Source organism: Coturnix japonica, chromosome 1 (assembly GCF_054131305.1).
Source record: "Coturnix japonica strain WE chromosome 1, WE-NBRP24, whole genome shotgun sequence".
Taxonomy (NCBI): Eukaryota; Metazoa; Chordata; class Aves; order Galliformes; family Phasianidae; genus Coturnix; species Coturnix japonica.
In genome coordinates this window covers 135,993,014-136,011,369 of record NC_140663.1, presented here as the reverse complement: position 1 = coordinate 136,011,369, position 18,356 = coordinate 135,993,014, and the positions used below count along the sequence as shown (strand labels likewise).

The 18,356-nt window shown below is 35.6% G+C and overlaps 1 protein-coding gene across 15 annotated transcripts in view; it reads left to right on the top strand.

Annotated features, from left to right (window-relative positions):
• Positions 1–18,356, top strand: part of GPC5 (glypican 5) — a 508,496-nt gene that overhangs the window by 80,796 nt on the left and 409,344 nt on the right. For 12 of the 15 annotated variants that reach the window (XR_004305915.2, XM_032442040.2, XM_032442039.2 and 9 more), the window contains exons 4-5: positions 2,490–2,623; positions 5,207–5,332. Coding sequence is in view for 14 of the 15 variants with exons in the window: in XM_032442040.2 (XP_032297931.2) it covers positions 2,490–2,623; positions 5,207–5,332 (260 nt within the window). In the remaining variant the exon portion in view is untranslated. Of the gene's footprint in view, positions 1–2,489; positions 2,624–5,206; positions 5,333–11,240; positions 11,420–18,356 lie in introns of those variants that run through there. The other 3 variants (XM_085536022.1, XM_085536021.1, XM_032442041.2) reach the window with 3 other exon arrangements.

Genomic DNA, 18,356 nt, shown 5'->3' with positions numbered 1-18,356 from the left:
TTTTTTTTTTTTGTATTTGAGGTCAAGAAATGCTCCTTTTGTGGAAATGTTTCAGTGGAAGTGGAAGACAATAAGAATACATTCTGATCAAATATTGCTGCAAAATGATTATTCATGTAGTGAGCGCACTCCCCTCCTCTCAAACTTCTGATTCCAGTCTTTGTCTCTGATGAATGGCAGTAATAGCACTGGATAATTTTGGATGTTTTTTTGCTTTAAAAGTTATCTTTGCAGCCCAAAGACTGAAACCATGTGTCTAATGGATGTTATAGTTCTTCTGAAAGCGGTGGAAATAAACTAAGTGATATTATACTTGTGCCATGTACTCATTCGAGAGACTTGAAAAATGCATCTTCAAAAAAAGTAGACGTTTATTAGACGTTATAATCATTATTATACATTATTAGACTTTAAATTTTATTTTATATTTTATTTTATTTTACTTTAATGTACCATCAACTTTCTACTGGAAAATAAAAGTCTGACATTTCAGTTTTAAATTTTTTGGCTCACAGACACAATGGACACCTGAAGGCAAGATAATACTCTATGACCTTTTCACGGAAACAACAGCAACTCACTGAAGATGCTGTGGCAGTGAGGAAGGCAAAAGTCCATTTGCCACCCGTGTACAGTTAGTGTCTTGAGTATGACATAAAAATCACAGCCAGCAGTGAGCACTTAAAAAGAAACAGATTGGTGAATGATAATGTGTGATGCATTTAACAAGAAGTAACTGACACCACACTAGTCAGCCACTCAGACAGGCAGTGTTCCCAGTGCTTTAGATATAAGAGATATGGGAATGATAACAGACAGTGACATCATCAGAATACCTACTTGTACACGCTCATCCTGCAGAAACTATGTCTGAAGAAGTAAGTGAAAAGAAGTAAGTGAAAAGAAGTAAGAAAAAAATAAAAAAGAAAAAATTGGCTATTTGTTAAAAAGACATTTCAGATAACAACTGGAGTTTGAGATTTTGACAGTACTTATGGATGTGAAGTTTAAGATTACCTTTTAAGGTATTTATGGTTTACTTGTAAATGTATAAGTGAATGCAAAATTCCCCAAATGGCACAAAACATTTATTGAGGCATTGAGTCAAAGAGAATGAATCATAGAATCATAGAATGGTCTGGGTTGAAAAGGACCTCAAAGATCATCTAGTTTCAATTCCCCTGCCCCGACCAGGCTGCCTAGAGCTACATCCAGCTTGACCTTGAATGCCTCGATGGATGGGGCATCCACAACCTTTCTGGGTGACCTGTTCCAGTGTGTCACCACCCTCTGAGTAAAAAACGTCCTCCTAACATCTAACCTAAACCTTCACTGTCTTAGTTTAAAGCCATTATCCCCTTGTCATATCTCTATCAATCCATGTAAACAGTTATTAGAATTCTGAAGCAACCGTATAATAAATAAAATGGGCATTGTCCATACTGTCAGGCAGTGTGGCCATAAAACAACTGGTTTTCTTTATTTGTTCATTTCAGTCAGAGTAAAATGAAGTGGCATTCTATTTTAAATTCTCTGTGAATTCTTCTGTTTTCCTTTTTCTTTTAACAAGGTTGACTATGTATTGAAAACAAGTTTTAATAAATCACTTGCAGTATTAGTTTTTCAAGTAGAGCATGCACAAAATATATGTACTGGTTTGTCTGCTTAATATCTTGTCTGATGTGATCCTCAGCATGAAGTATATCTTGTTTAATAAATACGTATGTCATTAATTACATTTCTTTAGTGACTAGGAAGAATAATGAGCTGTGAACATGGATTGATATCCTCTATAGTGGAAAATGCTCAGTATTACATTTTTTTTAAAAAAGCTCATATGAATTCATATGTATTGACATCTAGATCAGAAAACCAGATGTATAAAATCAGTTAGTATTTTCAGCATCTATGGTCTGAATCATTAAACATGCATCTCGGATCATTAAATTTACATCTTCCAAAGTTGTAATGCAAGTTTCTGTCATGCTTAAGTGTTCAGTGTATGCTCTGAGTAACTGTGCTGAACATGCTGTAATAATTCATCAACCCTGAAAGAAATCACAGAGTTTAATGCATATTAAAAATATGATTGGAGTTTATTGCTGAAAAATAGAAATATGCTGCTGTTCATTACATGCCATGATCTCTGAGGTTACTGTTACTGTCTGCATAGCAGTTTCGTGACAGGAAGGGAAAAAAACACCATCAATAAAATATATGTAGCTTGCTTATACACCTTGTACTCCTTCAAAAGGAGTGATTTCATTTGTATTTTTCTTACACAAAATGAAATGCAATTGCGTGTTTTCTGCTTTCAGTGTGGATACAGTGTTGACAAGTATGATAATTAATGATAGTTTTCTTAGCTAATCTTCATGATGTGTCCACGGATTTTCATGCGAAAATGGACTTAAACAGAATAAAGAGAAACAAAATATATTTTTTTCTTACATATGCTCTTTACTTCTTAATGTCTGTTTTCCTTTTAGGTGAACAAGGTATGTGGTCCACCTGTAAGGAAGCCTACGCAGTCTCCACATTGTTCTTTTGATCGGAACAAATATAGCCAAGGACTGAAGATGTTCTCAAGAGATGTCGAAGAAACTCTTGCCAGCAGAAGAAAGTAAGACATTAGTTTTACAGCCAGAAAAAAAGAATAAAGTAAGCCATTAATTTTACAACAGAATAGGTTATATTCAAAGTAATGGCGTGAAATAATGAAGGGAAAGAGATGCAAAAGAGAATTTTGTTTTGGTCGGCTCAGAATTTCATCAGTCAATATCTGTTCCACATTCTAATATCTGACTTCATCTGGGACTGTTCCATGATGTAAAAATGTGACGTATGAGATGACCTCAGGGGGGAACTTTGGGGACATCAGAGGAGCAGACAGTAAAAAACAATGAAGCTGGGGGCGTGGGGAAGCAGATTGCGAGATCCACTGGTACAGATTTCAGTTTAGCAACTTTACAGTTCATTTCACTTTTACTTGCTACCTCCTGGATCATCTACTTCTTTATCTGTCACAATCATTTTATATTTTTCTTTATATTCCCATGGCAACTGTAACAACTCCTGGAGGAGAAGAGCAACTTCAGCAATTGCTTACAGCTTGCTTTTAAGGAAGCACAGTTCTCCCAGTCAACCACTTTACCTGCTGGTAAACTGTGGAAGTATACTCCCAGCCACATTCACAAGTTTAGCAGGAAAGAACAAGCTTCTTCCAAATGACGCAGACTTGATTTATGACAATGATCATAAGAACAGGAAATGAATGAAATGACTCAATTAAATGTGTGACTCCTTAGAGTTCTCTAATTTCTCCATATTCAGCTTCAGATGAAAATTTTCATTTTGAAGTATATGTTGGACTATCTCTGTCTGAACTTTTTACTATCAAACAGTTTAAACTTCAACATTCCGAGCAGATGAGACTGTAAGCAAAAAAAGGAGAACATTTCCAAATAAACTGCTGAGAAATATTAGTAGCTTCCACTGACTGTAATTGCACATTTGTGCTCAACTGCCTGTAGTTACATGCTGTCTGATCTAGAAGAGGATGATGTGAAAATTCAAATTCAGACCATCTGCCCTTCTAGCTACTTTGATCAGACATCTACAGGGGTTGAAATCAGTTATTACTTATACATTAACTTCATCTTTGCCTCGGGTTGTGTTTGCTAATAAACTGAATAACTGACTTTTCTGTTAGAATGCAGTTTGTCATAAGATGTGATAGCAGCTCTATTTATTTCCATTTCTATATGGAGTTGATTGGATGGATTGGTTGTACAAAAGAAATTCCAGCTATTTTTATGAGAAGCCTCTAATCACTAATTTTCATTCAGAACATAAAACCAACACATAGTTATAGGCAGTCCTACTCAATGTAAAATGGAAAATGCAACTTTGGGGCCAGAGAAGTACGTATTACAACTATCCATGGTTGGGAGAGAACAGATGAATCATATTTATGTATTTAAAATATATTGCACATATGCAGTCAAAAATGACTCTGAGATTTTCGGAACTGCAATTTTAGGTATGCTAATACAATCAGCTTGCATTAAATAGTTATAGTAATTATGAATCCCTATGCTTTGTGTAGAGTCTTCTGGTATTCTAATGGTGGACTGCATATAATACTCATGTTTTATCTGTGTTAGTTTATAGTAAACAATAATTAAGAGTTTAATTCCTTGTTCCATTTTAGATCTACAAAAAATAAACATACAGAAATGTCTAGAACTTTTTTTATTTTTACAACTCCAAATGCCATTCAATAAGGTAAAATAAACTGAAGCTTGTTGGTTTTATAGAGCAATGAGTACAGAATTTGTTGGCACCATTCTCCTTTGTGCCTGCGAGTCATAGATAACTCATATACTGTGAAATTCTAATCCTGAATAAATAAGTATTTTAATTTTTCACAGCAGGAATTGGTCTCTCAGCAAGAGATTTTCAATAAATAAGCAAACAAATTATAAACATAAATATCACAATTTATTTACAAATATACTAACTAAAGAAACCCACTGATTTCTTTTGATTTCAGTATAAAAACTTACTATCAGCTCTGGGCATCTTGGCAATTATTTAAAATAGCAATACATAATTTATAACTTAGCAGCATAAGGCGATAAAATTAATGTCATTTTTCAGACAGTAATTTAAATATCTACTAAATATTTAATGTCTACATCTTAAACTCATTCTACCTAAATCATGAATTCCCCATAACTCTAGCCGGTACTCTTTCTATTACTTGTATAACTGTGCAGGGGACAGATTGATAGTGCTGAAAAACAGGTGACAATAAACACCTATTTTTTTAAATTTGTTATGCTTTAATAAATAAATAAATAAAAGTAAAATAAAATCGTACATTTCTATAAAGGCAACATTTCAGACTGTATCAGAACTATACAAGAAAATTTCAGAGTCGAGGAAAATTATTCCTGTTCCAGAGCATGAACAAATTGTTTTGTTTAATTTTCACAAATAAAAGTATCAACTCTGTGAACAACTGAAATGTACCTGAGGGAATCCTACTTAGGTAACAGAAAATTGGCAAATTGATTTTAAAAAAAACAAGATACTACTTAGAAAAAGCACATTCTGTATCTTCTTGTAGAAGTGCACGACTGAAGTACTGCATAATACTGTTGACTGACACTATCAATTGCTTCCGTATTCCTTTGTGCAGAGAATTTATCAGCCACCTTCGCCTCTACAGAGCCTTTTATGGTGGCCTGGCTGATCAGCTATGCGGTAATGAGTTGGCAGCTGCTGATGATATCCCATGTTGGAATGGAGAAGATGTTGTAAAAAGGTACCTTTTCCACTCTCTTTTGTATTTTTTTTTTCCACCCTGCATTTTTCTTTTCTCTAAAATAGCTTCCATGTGGAATCAAGTGCATTATTTCCCTGAGTATGTCAAAAACAGATTGAAACACAAGTCAGAATGGGTTTCTTAGGCTTCATCTGAGAACAGTAAAAAAAATCTGTGTCTTACTGCTCCTCAGACATTTCTCCTTCAAATTTATGGAGCTTAACCATACTCTGGTTAGAAGAAGACGAGTGACTCACATTTACAAAATATAATTGGACAAAAAATAATAGCTTTTTTTTTTTTTTTTTTTTTTTTTTTTTTGAGTGCGTGTGATTTTTATACAGTACTTCTTTTAATATGTAGTTTGTGGTAAGGATCTGAAAATATTTGCTTAACATTTTCTTTAGCTCTGAGGAATGAAACAGTTTTTATATATGTGCCTTTTCAGGAGAGGGCTATAAGTTAAAATACTAGGAGAAGATAAAATATTTTGAAGGTGAAACACTTGTTATTTTACATATGCTTTTGCTTGAAGCATCATTCAGTAGCAATGGCAAAAAAAAAAGAGAAAAAATAAACTATTGTGCTCTTGGATGACTGTGTTTGAAATTAGAATGCTTCACAACTTACAGGATGCTAACATTTGTGGATGTCAGATGGAATTTCACATAAATTATATCTATGCTTCATTATTTTCATCAAGAAAAGAAGTATTTCAGCAGGCGATGGAAATCTCAATATTAAGAGGTTAATTGCAATTATGTTTTATACAGATCTGTTAATATTATTATAGGTATTATCAAAAAAGGTGGCCATAGGCTGTAAGGTGAGTTAATAAAGTAAGAGACAGCTGGTACTAAGCAGAAAAGCCAGTGACAGACTGCTGCTTTAACTTGGGTTTTGAGAGGCAGGTTCTGCCTGGCTGATGTGGTCTCCTTCTATGACCTCATCTCTTATGGCAATATGACCTGCTTAGAAGATGAGGAAAAGGCTGTAAATGTTGTCTATGTGGATTTTGGTAAAGCTTTAGACACCGTTTTTCACAATATTTTTCTAGATGCTCATGGCTTGGATGCATGTATAGTTTGCAGCACTTTGAATATTGTGTTCAGTTTTAGGCCCCGCACTATAGAAAGGATATTGCTGGTGAAGGGACTGAAAAATAAGACATAAGTGGTCCCCATTAGTAGAAGTATTTAAAAAAATGTATGAACATGGCACCAAGGAGCACAGTTTAGTGATGGGACTTAATGAAAGTCAGTCTCAGAAATATTCTCAACAGACTCAAAGAAATTCTGTGAATTTAATCGCAAGGGGAATATGTTTGAGCAAGAAAGACTTCTGCCCCACAGACTGTGCTGAAAAATGATGGTTGAAATAGATTAATGAATCAATCAGATAGTGAAGAGATTTGATGGGATTTGAATAGCGGTGGAAGTGGTGGTGTTCAAGGACATTTTGAAGGGAAATGAAGATATCAGGCAATGGGAACTTGGACTAATCATTGTGCAAACACATCAATTTAGAAGAGCTTAAATGAATACATACACAAAATACAACACAAGAACTGGGGCAACTCTTCCAAGACAAACTCTGAACAAGCCCAGGTATATGATTTTCAGGAATATTATGGCATACCTGAAGAATACTCCCAAAAGCATTATAAGAACAATCTAGGAAACTCAGCTTACCAGGAAAAAAAAAAAAAAAAAAAAAAAAAAAAGAGTGAAAAGAGTGAAAGATCTAGATTTGTTGCTAAGAGGGAGGAAAATATCCAGAGAAACAGATAATGGCTAGAATAGTAAACTTTTAAAATACAGTTAGATTAATTTTCTAGTAATGAGGACAATGAGGGACAAAAGTAGGCAATTAAGAGACCTGTCATTTGCCTTCTTGTTTAAGATCAGGCAGAAAAAGTAATAATGTAGAAAAGTAATGGCTAAGAAGTCAGCTAAAGCCATTTTTTTCTTTTCCATGGAGATACAAAGGTGAACTGGATAACCTCCTAAGATCTCCTTCAGCCTTCTGATTCTGATTCTAGTAATATCTAAATACTTGTTCAACTTCTGTTATGATCCCAGAATACTGTGACATTTTAGAAGCAGTAATGACCTGAGCAGACGTGGCTGCTTTCCTCTGTAAATACTGAAGAAAACCCGAATCTGTAAACTTGCTCTTTTTCCTTTTTTTAACTTCTCCCTCCCAACTAGTATAGTAATAAATAAAGGTATTGGGGAATTCATCCATGCAACGTTCCTTGCTGCTGAGGGAGAGGATGGAAAAATCTACAGTGTACCAATTAATTAAATGTAAAGGAATTTTGTTTGTTTCAACATTATTCATCCCTGTTTTAACCTTCTATTTCAAAATTGTGTAGCATAGCAGTTATTAACTGAAGTTTTGGATCTGAAACGAGAAAGCAATGCCATAGGCTACGTAATTCTAATGCAAGTGTAGCAGCACCTGAAGAGATTGCTAAGTGCTTGCTGTGTCTGTGATTCTATTTTGAAGCAGCAAAAATCACTGGAAACATAAGATAGATGTGATTTTAAAAAGCCTTTGTTGCTCTTCTTTCTCCTTTTCGTTGCATTTTTATAAAGGAAGTAAGTTAGTATTTTAACAGCTGTAATATTGCATTTCAAACAAATCTTACAGCTTTCACCATATTTCATATCACCTAGAGATTATCAAATATGGATGGGAAAAGGTCAGAGAAATAGAAAAGAGGTTATTATTGCAATGAAAGCTTGCCTAACAGTTTACATTTCATATGCTTCTGGTATTTCCTTTTTGCTTTAAGTCTTTTTTTATTATTATTTTTTATTTTTTTAATTTTTTAAAATTTTATTTATTTATTTTTATGTGTATGTGTGGTTTTTAATATCCATAATGTCATGACTGTGTTGTTCTTGATTCTGAAAATAGTCCTTGTTCTGAGTCTAGCCTATTACATGGTGTAGGGTCACATTTTTATCAAAACTAAGAATCTGTAAACATGCCAGGCAAGATTTGTAGTTGACAAGTCTTTCAGGAGCAAGACTATTCTCACAAGGTCCATTTCACTGCAGAATGAGGGATGATACTTCAAAAAGATTCTTTCCACTTTCAGCCTTTCCACTGTTTTAGACAGCTGTGTGACTACAGTGACTGGTTATAAAAATGTTTCTTTTATAGGCATAACTGAATCCTGTGATGATATACACAGACTAGAGTGTTATAGATTTCATGAGATTCAGTGGAAAAAGAGAAATTACAATTGGTAGGTTATGCATACCAAAGCATCTGAAAATAATTGCATTAAGGAATTCAGAATTTCAGTAGTTACTTATTTATAAAGCTATGCTAACAGGAATTGTACAAATAGGTAGGAAAGAGGAGGAGATAGATTTAACTGACATCTATACAACTTTGACTGTCTGGAGCACATAACTGGAATGTGAATTAAACATCCGCAGAGGAGAGCTGTATGTGTATTTTACATCTCAAGACCTGTGATTCTATTGAAACAAAAATAGATGTAAGAGAAGGAAATAGTAAAATTACATGTGTTGAAGGATTCAAAAGTAATGGAGGTTATTAAAAACAGCTAATCAAGTTTTGGAAGAAGAATTTCATACAAAGTACATATCAAAAGTATCCAAATTAAGAGAATCAAACAGCACGGTTGATTTTAATTGCTGAGCAAGCTGTTAGAAAGTGATTATAATAAGCATCTATCATCAAATAAATGTTTAGCTTTGGCACAGCTTCTAGGCTGGGGAAAAGAATTTTCTCCTACTATTCTTAAGTATTCTGAAATAAAAGTACAATCCTGTATAATTTCTTAGCCAAGAAAACCAGACAAATTTGTTTGTTTTATTACTAGTTATTTATTTATTTTTAGATGGTTCTTACCTTATAACAAGGCAGAACTAAAATTACTATTGAAGGCACCACTTGCCACCTATTCAAAAGATTTGCCTGAGCAACTTAAAATATAAGAATAGACCATTGGCTTTTACTGATTTTCCTTATATGCTGTTACTAACAAGGATCAGCAACAGATGCCTAAAGAAAAGCAACTATAAATATGCACTTCCTAACAACTGGCAAAATCAAGACAAACTAACCAGAATTGTTATATACTTCTCCCTGAATTCAGGAGAATCCTTTCATTACGATTTATAAATTTGCATTTGAAAAAGTGCTGGTGTCAGGATATATTTTACATCTAATTAGCAACACCAATAGTTTTATCATCAGTGCCATTATTTTTACCACCACCAACCCCAAAAGAAACATCATTAATGTCCTATCTTGATTACAAGAAGGAGTGGGTCTCATGAGAATCGTTGTCACCATCAATGTATACAACAGAAGGCATTTCTGTTTCTGTCAGCAACATGTAATCCAATAATAAAAAAATGGTGTTTGTCTCTTTACTAGTTTTCCAGTATAACTTTTTGTTGTCTTATGTTTTGAGAAATCTCAAATACTGTTCTTGCTTAGCTTAATGAATTTGGGATTTAGAGTAGGAATCTAAGCTATTTCAGGGGAAGACAAAAAGTAGAAGAAAGAATAATACTGATTTGATCTGCAACTCTGATCCCTCTGTCACTTGCATTTAGGAGATCCAAAACTTTTCTTAAGGGAAAAAATTAAATGGCATATAATTCCTTTGCTTAAATTATTTGTGGATTTTGTTCTCCATTTTGTCATGAAATATACACATAAAATATTCCTGCTTTAATAATTGTAATATCAGTTTTCAACATATTTCATTTGATTACCTCTTAATAAATGATCTTTTTTTCCTTCGATCTTGAACAAATATATATTTTTCTGTAGTGTTTGTTGTAGGAGAGAAAGAACAGTGACCAAACTCATAGAAATATTTGAATTCTGTCATCATAATAGCTTCATTCTGGAGTGTTAGATATTCATTTTACACAGCCTCAAAAAATAACTGTATATATATACACTATATATACTCTAGAGTTTAGCATTAGAGACCTGTGGCCTGGTAGGGGTTTTTCCAGGGTTCAGGGCCACTTTTTCATAGTTCATGACATACAGTGGTGAAAATAAATTCAAGTTTGAAATACAAGATATTTTTCAAATTATATATTTAGTAATATTTCACAATGAGACCCCTTTCGTGCAGTGACGTTCTGAAGCATTTCATATTTCTAAAAGCAAATTATTTATCACCCCATCAACGGCAGTTTAATACAACAGCTCTCACTGTGTTATTTAAATAATATTTGAGTTGTGAAAAAGCTCAAGGATTCTCTTTCACTGCAGTGTTCACAGTTGCAATGTATCAAAATGCAGGCATACCAGTCCAAGCAGGAAACTTCTGAGTACTGATGGCTGCACAAGTGTTCACCACTACAGCATTTTACAGATTTTCCTTCCCATTTTAGCAATGATAAGTTTTGTCAGCTAAAGACTTTTCACAGATCTGTAGTCCAGATTTTCACTGAGCATCCTTCAGCAACCAGATCGATATTAGTGAAAAGATTCTGCTGGTTGGGTTGTTTTTTGCTTGTTTGTTTGTTTGCTTGCTTGCTTTTACATATTTACAGGAGGCTTAATTACTTTTGTTATTTTTGAGCAGATTTAATTTTAGAGACCTGGGAACTGTTTAGGAGTCTGGTCCTATGAGAAAACCACAGATTTTTATTTATTTATTTATTTATTTTTAATGCATCTAATTGTGGTAGTTTGCAGTAAATTATTGTCTATGTATAAAGATTTATTTTGCTTTGTAGTCCTATGTTAGTGGATATTCGGTAAATTATTATGCATATGGTCTCATTTAATTAATGCCATTTATGTAATATAGTTGATAATTAATAGGCATTCATATAATTTTATTAATGCATTTCAAAGATTGTCAGTTATTTTTTTCTTCTTCTTTTTCTAGGAATGGGTATTGTCCTTTCCAACTGTATCAAATTCTTCTTGCTGCTTTTTCAGTTAATAGAATCAGTGTTTCCTCCTTAATGAAGTAAAACTAATCTGCCATTCTCAACTGTGTCTGTGACCATCTACTTCAAAAGTACTGTGTTTTCTGTTCTCTTTAATAAAAGTTACAATTTCTTATCTCCCTTAGCAGCTCTTCTTCTTATACTCCTTTAGGATTATATGATGGGAGGCACAAATTGGCAAAAAATTTTTATAGAGACCGTTCTGTTCCAGCAATTGCTATTCTACGCTGTATTCTCAGGGTCTAAGTATTTTATAGCGCTTGACTACATGTTGACACTCAGGGAAACTAATGATGCTTGTGAATTCAGAAATCAGTATTGTTAGCTCATTTTTTACTCAGTTATTTGAATAACAAACCAAATTGAAGACACTTTGATTCAGGAAGAATTTTAATTATGAAAGTGTGGTATCTCAGAAATTTAATGATGCTTTGCTGGCCCATTTGCATTTGCGTCTTTAATATGCTGTAAATGATGTTTTGAGTTTACCCATGCAGACAAGCACAAATCAGTAATAATTCTCTGTGAAAAAGACTGAAGCTAAAAATAAATTGAATCCCCCCTGTGGAGCAAGTGGTAGAAGTGCCACTCTGCTACACAGGGGCTCGAATCCCGGGGGTTGGACTCGATGATCTCTAAGGTCCCTTCCAACCCGCACGAGACTGTGAAAGACTATGATAATGAATGGGTGGCATGGGAAGAATATGGAAATGCCATCCAGATATGCAGAGATGGGATCAGTAAAGCCAAGATGCAGATGTAACTGAACTTGGCTAGAGATGTGAAAAATAAAGAGAAGGGATTCTACAGGTACACTGGTCAGCAGAGATGAGCAAAAGATAGTGTAGCAGAGAAGGCAAAATTGGATTCAACAGACATTGAGGAGGCTAAGGTACTCAGTGAGTTCTTTGCCTTAGTCTTCACTGGCCATCAGGCTTCTCATGTCTCTCGGGTTCCTGAACGACTATACAAGTACTGGAGAAACAAAATCCCTCCCTCTGTAAGCAAAGAGCAAGTTTGAGACCACATGCAACATTAAATGTGTACCACTCTGTGGAGTCAGATGATACTCATCCATGGTTTCTGAAGAAGCTAATGTGGTTGCCAAGTCACTCTCCACACTGAAAAGTCAGGACAGAGACCCTGGTGACTGGAAAAGGGGAAATGTCACTTCCATCTTTAAAGAAGGGAGGAAGGAAGACCTGGAGAACCACAGGCTGGTGACCCTCACCTCTGTGCCTGAGAAAATCATGGAGCAGATCCTCTTGGAAATTAAGGCACACATTAGATGAGGAGGTGATCCAAGACAGCTAGCGTGGCATCACTAAGGGCAAATCATGCCTGATCAGTCTGATTTCCTTCTATGTTGGAATAACAGCATCAATGGACAAAGGAAGGACATCTGATGTTATCTGCCTGGATTTGTGCAAGGCCTTTGGCATGGTCCTGCACCATATCCTTATCTTTAAGTTGGAGTGATATGTATTTGATGTCTGGATTCAGAGGATAAGGAATTGGTTGCATGGTCACAAACAGAGGGTTGTGATCAACAGCTCTGCGTGTGGGTGCAGGCTGGTGATAAGTGGTGTCTCCAAGGGGTTAGTGTTGGGACCAGTGCTCATCAATAGCTTTATTGGTGGCATAAGACAGTGGGATCAAGTGTACCCTCAGCAAGTTTCCTGATGTCACCAAGCCAATTGTTGCAGTTGACACAATAGAAGGAAAGGATGTATCCAGAGTGACCTCAACAGGCTTGAAAAGTGGGCTCACATGAGCATTCTGAGATTCAACATGGTCAAATGCTAGGTGTTTCACTTGGGTTGTGGCAATCCCAGGTACGTGTACAGCCTAGGTGGAGAACTCATTGAGAGTAACCTTGTGGAGAACTTCAGGTTACTGGTGGATGGCAAGCTGGACATGATGAAATTCTACTGACATCTTTTAGATGTGCAAAATTTCGGTGTCTTATCTGAACTTGCTGAGGCTGTATAGTTAGTGAAGAGTGCCATATCCTAAACAGCGCTGGTGGACCAGCTGTTTTTACCCTCTGTAGCAACTGGGAATGAGTCAAGATGAGCAGCATATAAGAGCTGCAAAGCTTATGTAGTCGGAATCTTGCCCTCAAGAACATGCAAGTCAGAGGGAAAAAAACTTGCACCCTAACAGAGTAAATGGAAACAATTCCTAATTTATATCATGACTCTCAGAAAGAAACTACAGATCTGGATTGCTTCTACTCTGTGCCTCAGGGAGCTGTAAGTTACAGGTGTAACACTGTGCACCACCTGCAGAAGATGATCTCTGAAGCTGAAAGTTCTCTGAACATCAGCAAGGCTCAGTCAATCACTTTACCCTGCATCCTTTTTTTTCAGATTCCTCTAGGATCTTAACTCCACTGTAGAGAAAGAGCTAAAGTGGCAGATGCTTCAGCACTGCTATTGGAACAGTTCAGAGTGATAGATGCAGCACATATGATGAGTCAAACAGATGCTCATGACAGGAAAAACTCTTGTCTCAGCTGTGTACACAAATTGGACTGGAATACATGAGGAGAGTCCATATGTAAAAAGATCCTACACTTGTTCAGATGGGCATTTTTCTATAAGAATTCAATCAAATTTTAAACTGCTTGTGATTAACATTGCCTTTTTCCCTCTTTCCAGAGACAGGAAATAGATCTTGAATGCAAGGAAGTTAGCATTTGGTGTTGTTCTGAGTAAACAAGATTTCCCTCTGTTCAGATGACTAACAAATGAAGATACTTTTTTACAAAGCCTATAGTTAAATCACTGTCCCAAGACAGTGTGGAAGCAGAAAGTACACCTGGATTCAAAGAAAGTTTGGACAACAAAATGTAAGAATTTGTCAAGGACTACTAATACTAACTTTATCAGTATAGTATAGGATATAATATGTAGGATGTAATTCTGTCTTCTATAAATTGCCAGAAAATAGGAGGCTGTACACAAGGAAGAGGAAGGAGAAAGTATTGATGTTTTCTTCTTAGTTTGTACTGGCTGACCTTAGAGAGTGGTTGCTGTTACTAGATTTGAGCTTCCTGAGTTGTGACATTTCTGAAAGAATTATTTTAACTTCTTGTCCATTAGTGGGTATTTCTGAATCATTTTCATCTTAAACAAAAAAAGAGATATTGATAAAGAACCAAATGGGTACAAACAGTTATAATCTAATGATCACTCTCAGCTGTATGTTCATATCCATCAAGGTCTGCATATGGTGGATCCACAGAGATCTGCTTTTCAACGATCAATCAAAATTAGGAGTTGAGAAGTAAAAATTATAGCAGAAATATTATGAATTTGTAGGGACTTCTCAACAGTAATGCAAGTATGTTTTATTTATTTATTTATTTATTTTCTTATTTTCATACAGTATGAAGAGCTCAAATTGTTACCTAATTTCATGTCATTTTTTAACTGGAAATAAAGTTGATGTGATTTTTTTTCCCCCCTTTTTCTAAGGCAATCTCTTCCTTTTTTTGATTATTTTTTGCTACCTCATATTTCTTGGTCAGCCAGTTGTTCTCAGTACTTTCCATATTATTTTATTTCCTTTACCTTTCACTTTACTCTTCTCCTCTTTGCATTCCATTTATTAATTGTTACTTCCTTAGAATTATGTTAATCATGTAATGATGACAGAGTGGGCTTTGCCTTTTTATTTTGCCTGATTTTGTTCTTGGTTGCCAAAAATAAGTTTAGAAAATAAAATGAGTTGGTTTACAAATATTCTGGGATGGAGTCCTTGTTCTGTGGAATTCTGTGAGGAAAAATGCATTTTAAACAAATCAGAAACAAACATAGGAATTAGCATTTTTTTACTCCTGTCATTGAATTTTATATTTTCCTGATATAAATTCAAGTGACTAGTAAATTTATTCTTTCAAGTGATTTATGGAATGATATGCATGATGTTTGTGAGAAAGCTAGAACGCAGTATTGGTTTCAAATACTTGTAATGGTGAGTATAGTTTGTATTAAATGACCATGTTAAAATACAAACTGAAAAGAAAAAAAGAAAAACTGTTAAAAAATTGTTTGTTTGTTTGTTTAAAAGCTTTGCTAATACTCATTAGGTCCATACCCTGTCTGATTAGGCCACAATTGTTCGCTGCTTTTCAAAGTTTCATTTTTTCCACATATTCATTGCATTGCCAATTGCACACTGAGAGAAGCAAAAATATTAGGTTAATGTTAACAGTGACTGATTTTTCCTTCTGGTGATCCTCAGGAGAAAGCTGTTGTATCAGGAGATGCAGTTGCTGCATCCTAGGTTGCCACCCAGTGGAGGAGTCTGCAAATTCTTATTACAGGCTCAGAGAACTTTGCTACTCAGGGCAGTCTGTCCTGTTTAAACCCAGTTCTTGCTTTTGTTGTTTTCAGTAGTTGTAATTCAGATTTAAAAGGTAAACTAGCACAGTATCTTAAGGTGAAAGCCTCCAGGGTTTGCCTGTGTTCTGTAGATATTTTTTTCAATTTTAACCAGGGCATTATATGGCATGTAGAAGCCTCATGCAACAATGTAGCTCAATTTGTATTAAAATTAAAAACTACTTAATACTGCAGCAGATCAGAGCTGTGATTTGCAGCAGTATCTTGAATTTTACACAAAAAATACATTAATTTCAAGCTCTTATTACTTAAGCCACGTGATTTTAAACCTCTTCTAATACAAATGCTGAGTGATAAACTTGATTTGGCCTTAGCTATGTTTAAATAACCAGTTCACAGCTTTGAGGAATGAGCAATACAGACCAATCTATATTACTGAAGTATCTGAGTCATTCTGTGCTTAAGTCACCTAAGTGTTTGGAAAGCTATACAACAGTAGTTAGGCAAGCATTGGCAACCAGCAGCATTTATGTAGCGTATCATGAGGAAATACTTTTAAACATTTAAAGGTAGGAGGACACTAGAGAAAGGTGAAAAAGAAGACAAACAAAAAACCCCAAAGGCACTGATCTTTGTAAGGAACAGATTTGAAACCAAGACCAAAATTTCTGTATCAGATCAATTTCTGAGATGTTGTACTTCTTCCCTAGTCCATGAGTTCAAGGGTGTCTAGAACTGAGCAAAGGCAATCTCCTTCTCTTGTCTTGTTACTGAACAGTCAGTATTTCCACATTTCAATTTCTTCCACATATGTCTTTTCAATGAGAAGGAAAAAGAGTCAGGCAAGGCTGACTCAGTGGCTTACTTAGGGTTTCCTAGTGTCACTCAAGCATGGATTGCAAAAGCAACATCAGAAAGTTGGGGAAGGGAAGACAGAGAGCAATGTTAAACTGTGCCTCTTGCACCCACCACACACAGTAAAACCAGTAGGGGGCAATGTATATGATGATGCTTAAGTGGTGAGAGGCCAACCTTTACTCTTGCCTGAGCTGCATTTAGTGAGGAGGTATTGTATTGAGCTGTATATCTGATGATTGCTCCGAAAGTAATGCCTCCTGTTTGTTACTATGGAAACTACAGTAGATAAAAAGATCCCCCCTATAACACTGTTTGATAGAGCAAATTCTCAGCTACAAAACACTTTTTTTTTTTCTTCAGCATATTCACCACAATTAGCTATGCAGTTTCACCACTGATGAAAAAGAGTATGTATACAAATAACTAAGACAAGCAACTAAGCTTATTTTAATTGTTAACATATTTTTATTAAAAGATAATAGAAGGAAAGCAACATACCCATAAAACCAGCAGGATGTTTGATGCTGTTTTTGTAAAATTTATGCATCAGTGTCATTCAGTGGAAGAGACTGCAATTCTTCGTGAATTCTCAGGGTGCTTGTCAGAAATTTTTGATGAAATTTTACTCTTCTGATGCTTCATCCCTGAAAACAGTTGTTCACAAGTGTGTGTACTGCCAAAAAGCAATTACATGAGTGAGACTCCCCTATGAGACTCCCCTACGAGGAGAGACTTAGGGAACGGGGTCTTTTCTGAAAAGAAGGCTGAGAGGGTACTTGATCCAGGTTTATAAATACCTGAGGTGTGGGAGCCATGGTGGTGAGTCTGGTCTCTTTTCAGTAGTGCGTGGGAATAGGACTAGGGGTAATGGGATGAAACTACAGCATAGGAAGTTCCACACGAATGTGCACAAGAACTTCTTTACAGTGAGGGTGACGGAGCACTGGAACAGGCTGCCCAGGGAGGTGGTGGAGTCTCCTTCTCTGGAGATATTTAAGACCCTCTTGGGCGCCTACCTGTGTGACATGGTGTAGTGAGCCTGCTTTGGCAGGGGGGTTGGTCTCAATGATCTCTAGAGGTCCCTTCCAACCCCTACAATTCTGTGATTCTGTGAAATAAGGAATATTTCTCTCTAGTAAGATAGATAAAATTCTGTTACAGAGACATGACTAAGTTTTTTTGCTGAGTATCTGATTGTGACTGTGTACACTCTATTTGAAAATTTGCAGTTGAGTATATTTTGTTGACTGAAAATAGAGTATAAAAATACCAATAAAATGATTATTTATTTTGCAACCCTTTTTCAGATTCCTTATTAAAACACAAAGCACAGCTGCTTATTTTTCTATGTTCTCGGGACTGTGTTTAGCCAGCTTAGAATGATTTGCATCGAGTCAGCACTGCACTGCCCACTACCCTTGGTTTGGTTTCAGCCTAGGCAGCATTAATAGGACACCGGCATTTGGTTGTTGCTGGGCAGTGGGTGTATACCCAGGACCAGGCTGAATCACTTGGTGGGGAACATACGCCATTATGATGTCATAGGGTAGGAGGCGGGGCACAGTAAGGCCCAGGCCAGGTTGCATGCAGGCATGCAGCCTGCAGTCCATGAGTTGGAAGTGTCTGCTCTAAACAAATAACGTGTCAGTTCACTAATCCAAGCATGCTAAAGGTGAGTTTACAGAGGACATGCATTATACCTACATTATTCCTTTTTTCTCAGAATCTGGAAATTCTCTAAATCATGTACTTAGTAGCCACAAGTGAAATTAATTAGATGTTTTATGATAAAGTCTAAAGCACAGATAAAAGACTAGGGAAAAAAAAAAAAAAGTACATATT